Raw genomic sequence first — 18,925 nt, forward strand, 5'->3', positions numbered from 1 at the left:
GCCTTTTACTGCACTACCTGTGGGCAAGCAGAAGCAAGAATATTTCATCCAAGCTCAATGAGCAACCCAGTAAATCCCCACCCCTGAGATCCCACTGTGTTTGGAAACCCTGACAACCATCTGCTTCCTGCCAGGACGGGACTTCACGTCTTTTGTTTCCCCCCCCTCCCCCTCCCCTCCTCCACTACCCTCCCCCCCCACCCCCGTCTCCCATCCTCTCTCCCCCAACCACCGCCCCCCCCCCACCAAACCCTCCACAAAGTGATTGTATCCCTTCTGACTACCACGTTCCCTCCTGCTCTCCTCCCACCTGCAGAATCAACATCACCATCAATCTCCTATGCCAAGCCCCACTACACCTATTGCTTAGTTCAGATCAGCTGTGGCCTCAAGTTGGAGGATTTGCCACACAGCTGGCAGCCAGGCTTGCTGCCTGTGGGTGGGGAAACTATACAAACAAATTTAAAGACATCTTAAACTGCAGGACATTTAGGAAACCACACTCCCAATCTTAAAACAGCCTCCCATCACCACCACCCCCCAATCTCCCACTTACTATCTCCTCCCATCTCTGAACAAATCGTATCCAGCCTCTGTGGGCCCTGGTTGGCTTTGATTTGATGTTTTATTCTTCCTGACAAGCCTGGGTCTGTTTAGGAAATCACCATTTGAAAAATCACTGGGAAAGCCCATATTCTCTCATTCTGTAATACAGTGGATATACCAAGTATGATATATCCGAGAGATGAACATTCTTGAAGCAAACACTGTTGTCCAACATGAGACCCAATATACAGAGGTAATCAATACAGTAGAAGCCATGAGCCCAGAAGCGAATTTGCAATCCAGCCCATCTGTACTCAATTTCTTGCAAACACTTGGTCCATTCCTCAAGTCTTCCCTCCAATTTTGAGGGCTGATCTTGCCAACAGGGGACATGTTCCATGTGAGCCCAGTCTGCGTTGCAACAGAACTCCAGACTGCAACACAATGCTAATCCTCCCCCAAGCATTTCCATACTTGTCATGAAAGTTAGAGCCAGTTTTGTGGTGAGCTTGTCTTGTCACAATTTGACGAATGCTCTGACCCGACAAGGAAAGCAGACGCTTGGTCAAAGTCACCATCTCCACCAGGCACCCGTTTACCCTTCAGGAAAAATCTCTCATTGATAAGTAGAAGACTTTGGAACAGGGATAAATCATGAAGGCCAGCAAAGCCCATCAGTTTTTGGTTAGTGCCACATGTTTTAAATTGACAAGCAAAGAATGTCTTCCCAATGGCTTAAGTAGTACATGGTATGTCCTGTTCAAAACAGGAAGGCACCAATTACAACCCGTGGTCTGACCTAAGTTAGCTGATCTGAGTCAGGGTGGCAATGGGGTTATAAATTAACAGTCAGCTAGGTTTCCACTCATTCTTGCCCAGTGACTCCAACTAGAATGACAGATGTCTGATGTTAGATCACTCGTGACCTGGTGAAATGTCCTCACTGTTGAATAGCTCACAAACAGTCAAGGTGAGAATTTAACTCATTTAAATCACATTCACTCAGAGTTAAAAGCTGGCTCTTGTTGTCCAGGATCACATGAGGAATGATCAGGTTGTTAGAAAGTGGCAGCAATTCTTAGAGTTGAAGAATGGTTAGAGCATAGAAGGAGACCATTTGTCCCACACACATCAGGATCACTTTTCAATTAATATTTGCAGATTCTTTGCAATAACTGTTGCAAGGTCTATTTCGAGGGATTTTAATAAGTTTGCATCCACTGGGTGGTGCTCATATATCATGTGACAACATTTCCACAGTACCTGGTCAAGTCTGGTCTGATAGGAAAGTGCCTCAGTGAAACCAATAGAGATTTTGTGTGACGAGTCACTTGGTATATTCACCCCTGGGCACTCTTAAGAGACAGCCGACGTTAAAATGAAGTATCCAGTCTCAGAATTTTTGTTCACTTTGAGCTGGAGTCTTGCCTCTTCTCTCTATTTTCATCAGGGGGAGAAAGAAGAAAAGTGTATCATAGAGGACATTCCAGGTGACACTCTGGTTACAGGTGAGTGGATATTCATGTCGCTATTTTAATAAAATCCATATGAAGATTTGCTCACTTATAACGAGCCAAAATGACTGATGTAAAATAAAACAAGTAATTACTTTTTTAACCACTGGAGAAGATTTAGGTCTTATGAGTTATGGTCATGAAGTTTACCTCAACTGTCCAAAATCATTTAATATAAATATTTTTATACCTCTATAATATTTTTACACCTCTACTTTAAATTGTACACTCTATGTATCTACATTTTTATCATTGTTGCATTTGCATTTCTAGTGTTCAAGTACATTACTTTTTGTCACAAAATCATTTTTAAAATGATCCACAACAGTGTGTTTACTGTCCTCAGCTGTGGAATCGGGACCCTTTGTTGCTCAGCATGTATAATATTGTATTACCGTAAAACTAATTGATGCTATAGGTTTCTGCACACAAAGGTAAGATTATGTAGACTATTAAGAAAATACAACCACATACTATTATGATTAAAAAGCCGCTGGACACCATCTGCAACATTCTCATGAAGGAAGGTGCGTATTGTTTGTTCTGTGAGTGTCCTTGGAAACTTAATTAATTACATGCATGTTACACAAATATTTTTCTTCTCATGGTGTTTAAAATACTGAAGATGTTAATGAATACTGTACAATATTTCTTCTCAAACTCTGAAACCACCAGTCTTCTTTGGTGATTTGAATTCGAGTCAATACACTGGTGGTTTGATTGCATATGAGTTTATTTCTGGATTAAAATGAATGTTCCTTTGAAATGTTGGCAATGCCTGATACTGTTCTAGAATCTCATTCAAAGATACACTCCAGGAGAAGTAATGAGCTCATAATCTGAATATTTCAATGTGGCCGAGGATAAATTCCAGACACCCTTTCAACTGAAATAAAGGCCAGTTCATGATGAGCTATATCCCATATAATATTCATATTTTATCTGACTTCAAACAATTCACTTTTACTGATTTATCCATAATGAAGGGGCATGACATTCTTTTCAATATTACAGGAACTGTCTTATAAAGCTATTGGTTTCTTGGAATTTTTTTTTTAAATGAGAAATGTTGGTGTTGAGTCAGGACCAGCAATGCAAGACAGCACTACCAAGCTTCAACACAGCAAAAGTAATCAAAAAAGTATTGGTTAGGTGATGTGACTTTAAATTTCTATTTCAAAAGCTTGCAGATTATCAGAAGGGGAGGTTGAGGAAGCAAAGAGATCTACGATTTTGTGGACCATGAATTTTATTATTTGACATTGCAGCCTTTTGTTTCACAGTTAGATTTTTTCATCAGTTTGTTTCTCTATAATTGCTGTTAATTAATATGACAGTAATTAAATTGCGCAGTGTGACTTTCATTCTCCTTCTGTTCAGGACATTACAAAATCCAATCATGGGATTTGGCCACAGGAGACTTTCTTTCTTCTGCCCCAGGTTTGGGAATGTTTGTGAATGTCAAAAGTTCAGACGGACAGGTACAAAAATTTTGAATTTATGCATTTTTAATAAACTATTGCACAAACAATTAATGGTTTAATGAAAATAGAAAATTATGAATATGTGTGATAGGTTGGTTAATCTTTCGGATGTAAATGTTAGTAGAACCAACCACTGCTGGTGAAGAGTTACACCCAACACATGAACTTATCTTTCTGTCCCTCTTGCAGATGGAGCAGCTGTGCATTTCCAGCATTTTTTGTTTTATGCTGCGGATTTCCAACATTTGTTCCCCCCGTGTGATCGATCCTGCTGTGTCTGAATCGAGCAGCCAGCAGCATGATTTTATGCAACAGATTCCCAGATCAAAGCTGCCATGTTTCAAACTAATAAAAGCCAATCAACACATTGATTAATTAGTAAAACTAAAGGAAAATAAGTAATACTGAAAGAAAATACAGCAAATGCTGTGAACGCTGTAATTCTCATTTGGTGGTGCTTGTTAAATGACGAATGAAACTGGCTAGAGTAGATCCGGTGAACGCTACTGATGACAAAGTTAACCCCAGTTTTCTAGTGTATGGACAACACTTTAAACTACATTCACTAACCTTCAGTGTTTAATATATATATATAAGTAAATTTCAAGTAGCATTGCTCACAGTCAGATCAAATGTATGTTGTTTTTTGCTGTACTCTGTTTAAAAGGTAAAGAGTGATTATAGTGACCCCACTGGAGGAAGCAAGAATAACAGGTGGCCCTGTATTTTGGGTGTGGGCAGGCTCTGCAACAGATGGGTGACCATGAGGTAATATTGCCACCTCTGGAGGAACCAAGAGCAGCAGAGATTCTCTGCCCCACTACAATGTTACCCATTGATTTCTAGATATCAAGTATCACAATGGCAGAAAACTCAGATCAAGAATTTTAATATACCACATATGCACTCAAGTTGAACTTTTTCAATAGATTAAAAAAATATCTACAGAAAAAAATGCATTGACGACTAAGCACTTCACCTTCCTCACTTTCTTGTAAACAGGTTTTGCTGCATAATTTGTATGGACCAGAAAGTTATTTTACATTTCAATCACACTCTCAAGGGGAGCACCACATCTGCTTCATATCCAACTCGACCAAAATAGCAGTGTTTGCTAGGAACAAACTGGTATGGCTGTTAATCAACAATTTTTTGAATGAATATACATATTAGCTTAAAAGTGGAATGGCTCAAACATGCTATGCGCATTTAATAGGCCCAGCAAGCAGACTCCTAATTCAATTACTGAATTGCGCACAAAACAACCAAATTCACACAAAGTTATATTATATGTTCCATAAATGTCTGAAAATGTTTCTCACAGAAACAATTAATTTGAAGTTCAGTGATATCTCTGCAGGTTGGTCAAGAAATGTGAATTTTCTGCTGTTCTGTTCTGGAGCTTTAATACCCACCACAATAGTTGGGAAGGATCCTTAGCTTAGTGTCACTTCTAAAGAGCTGCAATTCCAAAAAATATACTCCAGTGTCAACTAGATATGTTCAAGTCCCGCAGGGCTTGAATCCAAAGCCTCTGAATGAATAGTATAATGCTCCCAATTGAATCAACCTGAAAAATATCAAATAAACATGATTGCAAAATAGCCCTTTTGGGTGTACCACTACAACAATTTATTTCCCACACCAGTATTTGTTTTGCTTTTTTGAATGATACTGTTAAATTACACATTTGTGCCCATTAAAGCTGGAGCCAGAGAGAGCAGAATTCAGACTTGGCTTCCAAAATCAAATGCTTTAGTGTTAGTACTCTTGTCCTTACATCAAAAAGTTGTGGGTTCAAGTCCCACTCCAGAGATTTCAGTGTATTATCTAGGCTGACAATCTAGCTTGGCACTAAGGCAGTGCTGCATTGTCAAAGATGCTGCCTTTTGGGTGAAATGTTAAAATGAAGTCCTATTATGGTGGATGATATTCTATTGCCACTGATATCCACTGGACTAATAACTGTGGTGTAATCTTTTTGAGGCATCGGGGATCTCGCCTGTCAGATGGAGAGCTGGTGCGAGACTAGCGTTGCTGTTTTTCGTGAAGGCCCATTGGATCACATGCCAATCAGGCAGTGGCGAGGCCAGTGGGTGGGTCTTTTGCTGGAAACAATACCCTGGGTGCAGAAGTCTTGCCTATCAAGAGCTGCCAGGCAATCAGAGGTTGGCAGCTGGTGTTCAGCACCACTGGGGAGACTGTAGCTGCTGCTGGAAGGATAGGCATCGGAGCCCCAGGATCGTGGAATGCCCCAGGCCACAAGTAAGTACAGTGGGGGCGGGGATGGGTTTACGGGGTGGAGAAGGGTGCAGAGGCATCAGCAGTAAGGGCAGGGGGATGGTTCTTAGCAGAGCACCCCACCCCCACCCCAACTTCCTGTGTCCAGTCCCTTGATCAGGCACTGAGTGCCTTTGATTGAAGGACCAACCCTCCGCTCCTCCCAGAGATGACAAGCTGGCCACATGGTTTTAGCTGCCATGCATCCTGCATGGCGATAGGCCCACTCACCATAGGTTAATGCCAGTGGCAGCAGGAAGATACCCTTAAGTGGTCATTAATTGGCCACTTAAGGGCCTCAATTGGCAACGGGGTGGAAAGGTCGACCATGGGCCTTCCCGCCCAGAACTTACTTCTGGCAGAGGTTGGAAGGTGGCAGAGTCCTGGTTCATCATCATCCCACCTAAGTACATGACCTTCCTGCTCCAAGCTCGCCACCAGTCAGAGCAGAAGATTCTGTCCTGTATTTCTACTAATTTTTACATTGTCTGGCATTTGTTATTTCATTAGAAATATTTCTCCTGATTTTGCTCTGAGGCACGAATGAATAACAGCCATTTGTTGAGCTTGAACATCCCCACAGCAGAGCTTTGCACTGTCAGCCAACCAACTGCAGGAACTTCACGCTGCTCAATGTATTTGAGTCAAATGAGAAAGTGCCGTTTTCTCAGTTTTTGGAGAAACAGTGCATCTCAGGCAGAGGCTTGTCAATTTCTGTACTTAACTTCACACGTGCAGTTGCTGGCAGTAAATTCTGTCCAATTTGCACATAAATGAATGACTGTGCTGTTAGCTTTGCTGTTATTGCTGCAGCACAATTCAATCCATATAAATAACCATCAAAATGGGCGCAGGATAATAAATATTTATATTTGAGATTTAAGAGATTCTGATAGATGAAACTTTTTAATAATGTGTTTTGCACATAAACAGTAAAGAAATTAAAATCGCAATAAGAAAATACTCTCACTATTGCTAATTTTTTTTCCCCTGAATGAATCACCAGCCCTGATAGCATGTACCTTAGGCATTGAAAAAAGTCAGACAAGAGAAAGCAGTTAGTGCCATTTTAAATAGATAATTATGACACTGGACTGGCATGCACCCTTCATCAAGTAGGGAGGGAAGGAGAAACTAATAGTGCCCATAGATCAGCTAGCCTAACATCATTTGAGGGAGAACCATTAGAATCCTTAGTGCAAGTTAAAATTAGTGAGCGTATAGGAATGTATGAGTTAATCAACAGTAGTCAGCACAGATTTATTGAAGATGTTTGTGTTTGACAAGTTTGTTAGGAAAAAAATGAGGTGCACGGTGTAAGAGGAAATATAACAATGTATTTAGAATCCCGGGGCAGGATTTTGCCTTTGGGGGGCGGTGCTGGGCGGGAAGCTGATTGCTGCCACGATTGGCACCACACCGCGATTTTATGTGGGCAGGCCAATTAAGGCCCACTCAGCATGGAATGCGAGCAGCAGCACTCAGCGCTGCCTGTGCGGGCGAGGGGAGGAGGGCAAGTGAGCCTTGCGCGAAAGAACGCTTCAATCTCCCTGATGCACGGAGCTACCTCAAGGAGATGAAGTGCTCTTTGAAAAAACTTAATGTACAATTTAAAATGTCACAAAACATGTCCCCTCATGTGACTCTGTCACTGTCACATGAGCAAGGACATGTTTTTAATTCAAGTGTTGAATTTTTATCTTTATTTCACAGAATCACATAGTGCAGAAGAGGCCCTTCAGCCCATTGAGTCTGCACTGACACGTGAGAAACACCTGACCTACCTACCTAATCCCATTTACCAGCACTTGGCCCATAACCTTGAATGTTATGTGCTCATCCAGGTACTTTTTAAAGGATGTGAAGCAACCCGCCTCCACCACCCTCCCAGGCTGTGCATTCTAGACCGTCACCACCCTCTGAGTAAAAAAGTTTTTCCTCATTTCCCCCCAAACCTCCTGCCCCTCACCGTGAACTTGGGTCCCCTTGTGATTGTCCTTTCAACTAAGGGGAACAGCTGCTCCTTATCCACCCTGTCCATGCCCCTCATAATCTTTTACACCTCGATCAGGGCGCCCCTCAGTCTTCTCTGCTCCAACAAAAACAACCCAAGTCTATCCAGCCTCTCTCTTCCTTTTTAAGGAAACCTCACCCTGCCCGTGGATGAGGTTTCCTAAAAAAAATGTAAAGGCTGCTGGGCCTTTTTGCCTGCCCATCAACCGTTAGGTTGAATGGGCAGTGAAAAATTCAGGACAATTGGTAACTTACTGGCCTTAATAGGCCTTTTAATTGTCGGTGGGCGCGCTGCTGGCTCTGGCATGCGCCCACTGACCTATCACGGTACTATATGGTGATGCTGAGACACTCGCCCGACTTCATTGCACATTATTTTATGCTTAGCCGGGTCAGGAGCGCGCCTGCCCGCTGAGCTCAATATTCTGCCCCTAATTTACAGACAGAAAACAAAGAGTGAAGTTAAGCAAGTGTTTCTCAGATTAGAGAAAGTTGGAGTTGTTATAGCCCAGGTGTCACTAGCTTTAGTATGAAGAGGCGGTTTGGAGTTGGGATTAGGAACACAACCTGTCGATGACACAAAAGCAGAAGTTTTGAAAAATGGGAGAAGGGCTGTAAAAGATGACTGGAAATTATAGCTGATGGAAAGGGCATACAGCTAGAAAAAACCTCACATTCAATCACATTAAATTGAATATTGAAGAATGAGATTTTACACCGTGAAAAGACCCTGGTATAGATAAACAGAGAGATTTAGGACGATGAATATATCATTCCCTGAAAGTGTGAGTACATGTAGATAAAACCATCAAAAAGATCAAGAACAGTTTGTATTTTATAAGTAGGACAATTTAACTTGAGAGTAAATTAATGATAAATTTGTGAAATACTTTGGTTAGGAGATAGCTAAAGTACAACAGACAGTTACACTAAATGAAGAGTGTGCAGCAGGGATTCAACAGGATGGGGCAGAATCATCCCAGATTTGCACAGATTGCTGTAGTGGGTGGGAAAAAGGATGTTTTACCTGCTGGCTGCAATGGTGGCTTCTTGCATCCTATTGTTCCCATCCCTGGTGTGTCCCGCCTCATTAATAATACATTCCTGGGAAACACGCCAGGTCGCCAAGCCTCCCTTGGGCACCTACTGGATGCTGTGGAGGCCCGCCATGTAGTCCTCAACCCCCACTCTGTGTGAAGATCAGCAAGTAAGCATGGGAGGCGGTGGCAGCAGTGGCCAGTGTAAACACCTGCAAAAGTGGACATCCACCCTGTGCCAAAAGATGATGAATGCTAGGGTAAGTCACTCTTCTCATCACTCTCAACTCTCACACTCACATCACAATCCACAGGGATCTCACTCACTGCCAGTTCAAGGGACATCACCATTCAGCGCCTCACCCACACCTTCATCTGCCCTGCGGATTGTGTCCTCATCCTGCCCATGGCACCACTCACCACCCACACATGCCAGGCATCTCTAACACCTGGCCTGGCAGGCATCCTACTTCCACTCCCTCTATCTGTAATCATGCAGGACAAGCTGGAACACCACAAAAGGCAGAGGTCGCAGACTGCTGGAGGAATGCTGGATATCAAGGTCCTCACAGACTTTGAAAATATAGCCATCCAGCTGGCCAGTGAGGATCTGGACCATTCCCATGCTGACAGTGAGGTTGGCAGTGCTCAATCAATTGAGGGTCCAGCAGAGCAAAATCCATCAGACAACCATACTGTGAGTCCGTTTGCCTGTTCTGCAATCCCTTGTCATGTACTAAATATGTCTCCTTGCTTTTGCAGGCACATCTGGGAAGCAGCCAAGACGGTCCGTGACCCAGGTCCTCGACTCAAACCCTAAAGGCACCTTGGAAGAAGAATCTGATGACACCCTAATTGAAGACCCATCACAGCGCTCACTCACAACTCCACCAGCGCAGGGACACACACCTCAAAGGGTCCTAGTTCTAGAGTAGCCTTGGAGTCACAATCAGGTGAGCACATCACACTCCCTAATCCAAAGTAGGTGGCAGGGACTTCCCAGGTTTCCAGCACTTGGAAGACTGCTGGAGGCCAGAAATCTACTGCGTTCGAGTCAGATGAGGAACCTCTGGACTTGGTCATACCTCAGTTACTAGAGCTGCAAACGCAAGCATGGGAACATCAGGAAGAGATGCCTGCTGCACTCCTCAGATTGCAAGGCACGATGGAGGAGTCCATCCACCTTCAGTCTGAGGTGATAGCGCTGGCATGCCAATGCACCAAGGTCAACACTGGAAGCATGGCACCACCGTGGAGGCCTTGGCCCAGGACATTGGTTCAGCATTGCTGCAAGGGCTGAACTCCATCGCCAATACCATAATTGACCTCCGACAGTGTCAACACGAGAGAGGTGAGAGGGAGCTTGATCTGACTCCAGATTCCCCTTCTCCTCAAGGAGTCAGCCAGGGGTCCTTGGAGGAGGAACAACAGGTGCATACCTTGGGGCCATCTACCCAGGTGATTCTTGGAGTGCGAGCCCATTTGAATCCCTCTGCCTATGACCCCAGCAGCTCCAGCTCCACAGGCCGAGGAGGGTGCAACTGCCACACAGCAGGACCCTAAAAGCAGGCTGGGGCCATCCAGGTCTTGGCCTTCCAGAGGAGTCCCATCAAGGTCATCACAGACAGGAGGAGGCTGCTTTCACCTCTGCTGTGGCTATCACAGGAGGCCCAAGATGTAACAGCAGGGTTAGGGAAGTTAAGAAGATGCAGCTGCACAGCCTGGGCATGGACATTAATCACTAGTACTTAATGTTCACTATTGTATATAAATTCCCAAGAATGTCTCCTTGCCTATGGCTCCTTGTTATGATGGGCAGTGTTCATGTCACTCAGATGTGAACCCTTGGTTCTGGCACAAGATCAAGGCAAGTGTCTCAGTCCAGGGCTTCTTCGCTGTGCAGTGTGTAATTGTCGGACCAAAGTGATGGTCTGGCTTCACACTCACTGGACACATCACCGATGCCCGCACCTTGATGGTGCTTGTTATTGCTGCTAGAATGTCATGGCCAGGTGTCATAGAATTCCATCATTCTCTCTGTGTGCTCTCAACACCTTTTGAGGTGGGGTTGGTCCCCTTCTCTTCAGCATCTGTGACCAGTGACGGTGTGCTCCTGAAGGGGTCAAATGTTGAAGGCTGACAAAGGATTAGGTGCATTTAAAGTTTCACGGCTGCGTCTCTATGATATGATCCTGGTCACAGAGTGCAAGCGAGCTGCCTTCAGCCAGACAGGAGTCAGATGTTCACAGAGGCAATGTGAAGATCTATGGAGTGTCCTCACTGTATGTTGTCATCATCCTCCTGGAATCGAGCAACTTTAGGGGTTCTACAGCATCTTTATGATATGAGCCTGAGCATTGAGGGTATGTGCGCTGCCATCAGCCACACAGGAGTCAAACATTCACAGATACAAGGTGAGGACGTCAGGACTGTCCTTTCTGCATCTCGTCATCATCCTCCACGAATCTTGTGGCTATGAGGGCCTCCCAAGCACGCCTGCCTCGATTGTCTTGTGCGATGGCCTCATCGCCGACGTTCTCGCTTTTGAGGACCTCATCCCCTTCGACGTCCTCCTCATCGGAGGAGACGTGCAGTTCTTCCATCTTCTCCTCAGCCAGGTCCTCTCCTCATTGTAGCACCAGGTTGTGGAGCGCGCTGCAAACAACGATGATGCGCGACACCCTCAGGGACTGAATTGCAGTGCTCCAGCTGACCTGTAGAGGCACCAGAACCTCATTCTCAGAATGCCTATCATTTGCTCCATCAAAGTTCAGGTCCATGAGCCACGTCGTATAGTCGCTCTGCTGCTGTCTGAGGCTGCTGCATCATCCTGCTACATCTTCTGTGGGTAGTACTTGTCCCAATGGAGCCAATTCTGCAGCCTTTCTGGAACCTGGAAGATGTCAGGGATCTGAGACCTGATAAGGATGTAGATGTTGTGGAAGCTGCCTGGAATTGTGAACAGGCCTAAAGGATGTATTTGTGGTGGTCACACACCAGCTGAACATTCAGCAAGTGGAAGCCCTTGCAGTTGATGTAGTTGACTGCTTGTTGCAATGGAGATCTAAGCACCACGTGAGTGCAGTTAATGTCACCCTGCGCCTGTGGGAAAATGAGATGTGCCCAAATCCCAGCACTCTTATTTCCTGGCTTTCCTGATCCAGGGCGCAATGCACAAAGTTCTGTGCCTTCGTGAAGATGGCATCCATGACTTCTTGGATACAGTTGGATGTGGGAGTTTGCGAGATCCCGTAAAGGTCACCTGTGGAGCCCTGGAAGAGATCACTGGCATAAAAATTGAGTGCTGTGGTCACTTTCACGGCCACCAGCAGTGGATGCCTTCCATGTCCCCAAATCTTCCAGCAGGTGGCATAAGCGACCGATCAGTTCCCAAAACGTGCAGTCTTCGGCGATATTGGTTCTCAGTCATCTGCAGGAATGACAAGCACCTTCTATCGACCCTAGGTCTAGCGAGGCACCTATGAATAATAGCTCGCTGTGGATCTTCACCTGCATGTACAGCAGGGCTTGCCGCCCCTTCATCTTGAGGGAGGTGCCCTCCCTTTGCTGAGTAAGGCACCGCTTCCGCTTCCTTCTTCATCTTCTCTGGTCTCTCTAAGCCATGGGGCATACCGCTAAATCGCTAGTGTCCATGATCCTGATGTTCTCCTCCTGCAGAATCAAAGAGAGAGAGTGCACTAAGAACCTCTTTTGGTTAAGCATGCATGCAGGAGAGTGCTGGCTGGTGTGTAGTGTGCTCATTGGCTGTCCGAAATGCCACGCACCTCCGCCCACTCCACTTGACTGATTGGCAGCAGCTTTGCCCACTGGACTGCATGCTGTGCTCTCAGCTCAAGCGCAGGCATTCTTCTAACCCACAATGCATGGCTGCTCTGTTAGCTTGAATCATTAAGGATACTGTTCCAAACCTTAATGAAGACATTGCAAGTGGCTGTGAGCTCCTCAACCAGTGACTGCACCATGGCATCCCCTCACAAGGGGATTGTACAACTTGCCCAGTGGCCAGTTGCTCTGCTGCTCCCTAAAGTGCACATTAATTTGCAGTCTGTGCCTGAGGGGTGAAAGGTTCTGGAACATTTGGTGGCACTTTCATGCTTTTGTGTTGCCTGAGTGAAAAGCTTTAGAGGCCCGACTCCAAGCATGTCAATGGAGATGCAGCAAAATAATTTTGACAAACTTTTCCAAGTGCATGGCTGCTCCCGCCCCCCCCCTACTTCCCCGGCATGTGCTTGAGTATTTCCTTAAGTCTGTCTGTGCTGCCTTGCCCCCTACACCCCAGGTCTGACCCACACTGGAGCCCTTGCCCTGGCATCACACTGAAAGCCAGCTGGAAAAATTAGATTTGCCTGTGCCCCCCACGAATGCGCTGCGCCTCATCCTTGATGTCCTACAGCCGATGCTCATGAGTGCTGCACAAGGTTGTGTACGCTCACTTCCGAGTTCTTCATGAAGATCTGGTCGCTGGGTGCACACCTTTTAAAGGCAGTCACGAAGCACGCCGTTCTGAAGTCATGCCGACATGGGCAGTATTTTGATGTGGGGAGGGCGATTCTGGTGAACAGGGCTTACAATAAGATGCAAATGTATTAAAATGGTTCTCCCGATGTCCAGTGGTGGGCAACACGGCCCGCCATTGATGGGTGGAGCCGAATGGTTTCACGACGACGTAAAACCGATTTGTGGCTTTCTCGCCATTTTGTACCCACCCTCTCCCGCAGCCCGCCATGACACCCAAGGCCAACGGGGCCAGAAAAGTCCAGCTCATAAATGAGAAACTATAGTTATGAGGAGAGATTTGAAACTGGAAGGGCTGGATTTTCATGTTGGGTTCGAGAAATGTGACTCAGGCCATTTCACGAGTTCAGAAACCAGAGCCCGTCACCTCTGCCCGTAGCCTCCGTATTCTCACTTCCAGGAGATGTGGTCAGGCAGGGTTTGGATCTTCTGAGTCGAAAGGCAGTGTCGGAGGAGTGCGGGTGCCCAGGCAGGCTGGTTAGAGCCCGCCTAGGTTCACTGGTACATTGGCCCAGCTCTCCAACATAGCTCTTATGTTCCCTAACCTTTACCCCTCAACCCCCACCTACCTCAATGCCTCATCTATGTCTCTTCAACCCCATGCCCTCTCATAGCCCCATTCCCTTTCCATAACCTGTCCTAGGAACCATTATAATATCTTTGAAGTGGGTATTAAAAAAATATGCTTCTAACAATCTTATGGAGCTGTCATATTCAAAGACACTTCATACTGAAAAAGACTTTCTTCCATAAAGCCCGTTCAGAAAACGTACATCCTCTCAAGTGGTCAATATGTTGTAAAAATAAACACTTATTCGCTTACAACATCAAAGACAGATAATTCTTCAATAACCTGCTAAACCTGTTAATAAAAATGTGAACACTGCCCCCCTGCTAAGAGAAGTGGCTCTGGACTTTTTGAAACTCAGTGAAGCATTCATAAAAGCCCCAGGTACCAAAACTAACCTTGGGAAATATCAACAATACAATCCATTGAAATTGAAACAACGGAGGGCCTTTTTTTAAAGCCGCAGGTGGTGTTCATTTCCATTTCAAAGCAGATTGTCTGCCCATCAATGGAATGTAGCAGGTGCATAGGCTTATTTTTACCTTTAACAACAGGACCATTTTTTTCCAAGATAAACATCACTGGATCTTTAAATCTCGGTCCAGCTCATGACAGGAGAGATTCCCAGAATATTTTCCACAATTTTGCATGCATTATATCACTTTTTCCATTGGGAAAAGTACTGTAATACATGTGAACATTTAATAGTGATATTTGAAGGTGTCAACACATCTAACCCTTTCCTGTCAGAATGTTCTAAATTCCTGAACAGGCTTTCCCCAGTGGCCATGAACTTCCAAACCTGATATTTTTTTAGGGCTTTCAAAACCCCTGCCAGCAAATGAAAATAGCTTTGGGAAGGAAATGCAAATTTCCTATGGTCCTCACAATGGCGATTCTGAGCTCAGAAGAGGTGAGTGTGGGGTTTGTACTCAAGGCCTTCCCAACCTGTGAAAATGCCATATGAAATTAGTGCAGGGTCAGGAAGGCACTGCAAAATGGAATTTTAAGTCAAAGATCCTAAATTGTTTGCTTCTCTAACTCCATTCCTGCCTCCACTGGCAGACAAAAATCTGATCCAAGGACTTTCCACAGGACAACAGAAGGAGACGCAGAGATTTAATGCAGGTTTTATAACTAAGAAGGTTTCTAATAGAAAAAACAGGGAAAGCCTATTGTCCTAATGTGGAGAATTAATTTAAAATTGTCAAGTGGAGAGTGAAAAAAGAGGTGAGGGTTGTTGGAGCATGACACACTTTGCTACAGAGAGTTGTTCCTGTAAAAATCGTTTATCTTTTAAGAAAAAAAAGTATAAATATTTGAAGCAGAAGATACAGAGTTACGGTGTTGGATAAGGAAATAGTTTTATTTTTGATTTATTAGTAGAATTAGTGGGCAGGCACAATGGGCTACATGGTTTCCTGCTGTGCTGTAAATTTTTACAGGGAGGTGAGCTTGCATTTATAAAACACTTTTCCTGGTCTCAGGGCATTCTAAGAAGTTTTGTAGCCAAAGAGGTACTTTTTAAGTGTAACCACTGATATAATGTAGAAAACCTTCTCTGACTGTAGGTGCAGATGGAGCATATATGGTGTAATTATACCATCACATAGCAATGACATTTCTTTTCTGAGACCTAGGGCAGAATTTTGCCCTTGGTTGGTGGGTGGGCCCCGCCCCCAAATCGCCGACGGGAAAATTCAGGCCCTAGATTTGCTTAATATTGTTCCTGCTTTAAGTAGCCATAACATAACTTCATACTCAAAATATAGAATTTCTTTGGAACTTCTACTAATCACCTATTATAACGATACTGAGAAATTGACAGGATCTCCATGGAAGTTCAGCTTAATTCAAAACTCAATACTGAATACATGAAGCTATTTCTTTTCAGGAGGTGCTATACTTTTCATTTTTTGATACCATTCCCATTCCCTCTCAGTTCACTGTGGGTTTCTGTTTTACAGCGCATAAATTTGGATATTCAGGTTGGTGAAAATCCTATTGACGTGTCTTTTGGTGAAACCAAGGACAAGATAAATGAATTGAAGGAAAGAATCCTGTATTTGATATACCAAATGCAATACATCAGCAAACAGCAAAACTACCAGAGGGTATGTTAGTATTTATATGCAAAGAAGAATGACTAGGCTTTCTGCTTTACAGATATGCCTCTCCTAATCTGACTGAACTCCTGACCTTTGGGTTTCTCATTATATTGGAGGTGGGCTCTCTGGCCAAGTGTGTGCTGCCAAAAAAGAGGGTGGATTTTTGCTGTGGCATACCCATGGGGCATACTTCCATGTCAAGAGAGAAGTTGACTGTGGCATATGGTAATGTCAATGGACTAGTAATCCAGGGGCCCAGGCTAATGCCCTGGGGGCATGGGTTCAAATCCCACTAGGGCGGCTGGTGGAACCAACTAATTAATAACAAAAATCAGGAATTGAAAGCTACTCTTAGTGATGGTGACCACAGAACTATTATTAATTGTCATAAAAACACATTTGAGTCACAAATGCCCTTTAGGGAAGGAAATCTGTTGTCCTTACCTACATGTGACTCCAGGCCCACGGCTATACTCACTGGAGTTTAAAAGAATGAGAGGCGATCCTATTGAAACATATAAGATTCTGAGAGCACTTTACAGGGTAGATACTGAGAGGAAGTTTCCTCTCTTGGGGGAATCTAGAACTAGGAGGCACAGTTTAAAAATAAAGGGTCTCCCTTTTAAGACAGAAATAAGGAAAGATTTCTTCTCTCAAAGGGTTGTTAGTCTCTGGAACTGTCTTCCACAGGGAACAGTGGAGGCTGGGTCACGAAAACATTTGAGGCTGAGTTAGTCAGATTTTTGAGTCAAGGGTTTTGAAGGACAGGGAAGAAAGTGCCATTAAAGCCATGGTATTACTGAATGGCAGGGTAGGCTTGATGTGCCATACGGCCTATTCATGCTCCTATGTATTTTGATTTTATGATCTTAAATGACACAGCATGCCCAGTCCTGCTGCCCCTTTTTACCAATATCTGGGGGCTTGTGCCAAAATTGGGAGAACTGTCCTACAGACTATTCAAGCAACATCCTGGACATAGTCATACTCATTGAATCATACTTCACATTCAATGTCCCAGACACCACCATCACTATCCCTGGGTATGCCCTGTCCCACCAACACGACAGACACACCAGACGTGGTGGTGGCATAGTGGTATACAGTTGGGCGGAAGTTGCTCTGGGAGACTTCAACATTGACTCAGGATCCCATGAAGTCCGATGGCTTCAAATCAGACATGGGCAAGGAACATCCTGCTGATTACCACCTACTGCCCTCCGATCAATATTCCTTCATGTTGAATACCATTTGAAGGGTGCACTGAGGGTGGTAAGCACACACAATATGCTCTGGGAGGGGGACTTCAATGTCCATCATCAAGAGTGGCTCAGTAGCGCTACTATTGAATTAGTCCTGAAGCACATGTCTGCCAGATTGGGTCTTTAGCAGGTGGTGAGGGAACTAACAAGAGGGTAAAACCTATTAGACCTCACCCTCATCAATCTACTTGAGAAAGGTGCATCCGTCCATGACAGTATTGGTAGCAGTGACCAATGCACAGTCCATGTGAAGACAAAGTGCTGTCTTCACACTGAGGATACTGTCCGTCGTATTGTGTGGCTCTACCATCGTGCTAAATAGGACAGATTCAGAACAGCTCAAAACTGGGTATAATGAGGTGCTGTGGGCCATCAGCAGTAGCAGAATTGTATTCAACCACAATCTGAAACCTCATGGCTTGGCATATCTCCTACTCTAGCATTACTATCAATCCAAGGGATCAACCCTGATTCAATGAAGTGTGCAAAGGAGCATGTGAGGAGCAACAGCAAGCATACCTAAAAATGAGGTGTCAACTTGAAGTTACAACAACAGACTACTTGCTGAGCAGCACAAACAGCACATGATAAACAGCTAAGCAATCCCATGAACAACTGATCAGAGCTAAGCTCTGCAGTCTTGACACATCCAGTCGTGAATGGTGGTGAACAATTAAACAACTAACAGGAGGATTAGGCTCCACAAACATCCCCATCCTCAATGATGGGGAAGCCCAGCACATCAGTGCAAATGACAAGGCTGAAACATTTGAAGCCATCTTCAGCTGGAATTGCTGAATGGAGTTTTTAAATGATAATTATGAATCAAAACAAATTAGCTCACTTTTTTCCTGCCAAGTTATGTAAAAGTGCTTGCCTTATGTTATTTTGATGATGTATTAGAACACACCTACTTCTGTAATTCACAAACACTGACTGATTTAGCCTTAAAACAGGAATCTATTGTGCAGCTTAGCCAACGGAGGTTTTTGAACTTTTTTTCCTAAATCAAATTTACATTTTTAGATGAGCATGGTATATAAAAGATTACTTGAAAGTTATTTGGAGTCTATTTTTAAACATAACTTTAAATGAAATTATTTGCACAAATTCATTTTAACCAATGCTCTTATGATATTCAGATAATTGAGTAGAATTTTCAGATAAAGTCCTGAAAGGTATGATCATTTAATTAACAACTTTAAATTTTCTTTCTGATCTAGTCACGTGAAGAAGAATTTCGTCAAATGAGTGAAGAAACTAATAGCAGTGTCTTATCGTGGGCAATCATTCAAACCGTTATCCTCTTCTCAATGGGAGTTTGGCAAATGAGGCACATGAAAAATTTCTTGATAGCCAAGAAACTAGTATGAGTGGAATGTATGCTTAAAGGACCTGTATAATAAGGCATTAAATTCCCAGGGGGAATGATTCACAATTGTCCACCCTTATTTCTGCAAAAGATCCATGAAAACATAGCGAAACAACGTAAATACAGTTTGTCATTTTCTTGGGATTTCTGTGGATCTTTGACCAAGGTCATAGTGGATGATAAGAAATGCCCCTTGGAAATTTAT

At 44.1% G+C, this 18,925-nt stretch overlaps 1 protein-coding gene across 1 annotated transcript; it reads left to right on the forward strand.

The window, feature by feature from the left end:
* Positions 1-1,924: 1,924 nt before the first annotated feature.
* LOC121275862 (transmembrane emp24 domain-containing protein 11-like) lies at positions 1,925-18,721 on the forward strand. The gene is made up of 5 exons (XM_041183611.1): positions 1,925-2,054; positions 3,441-3,541; positions 4,547-4,672; positions 15,946-16,092; positions 18,572-18,721. Exons 1-5 carry the CDS (start codon positions 1,925-1,927, stop codon positions 18,719-18,721), a joined length of 654 nt encoding a protein of 217 aa, XP_041039545.1.
* The last annotated feature ends 204 nt before the right edge of the window (positions 18,722-18,925 follow it).

This window comes from Carcharodon carcharias, chromosome 1, assembly GCF_017639515.1.
Source record: "Carcharodon carcharias isolate sCarCar2 chromosome 1, sCarCar2.pri, whole genome shotgun sequence".
Lineage (NCBI taxonomy): Eukaryota > Metazoa > Chordata > Chondrichthyes > Lamniformes > Lamnidae > Carcharodon > Carcharodon carcharias.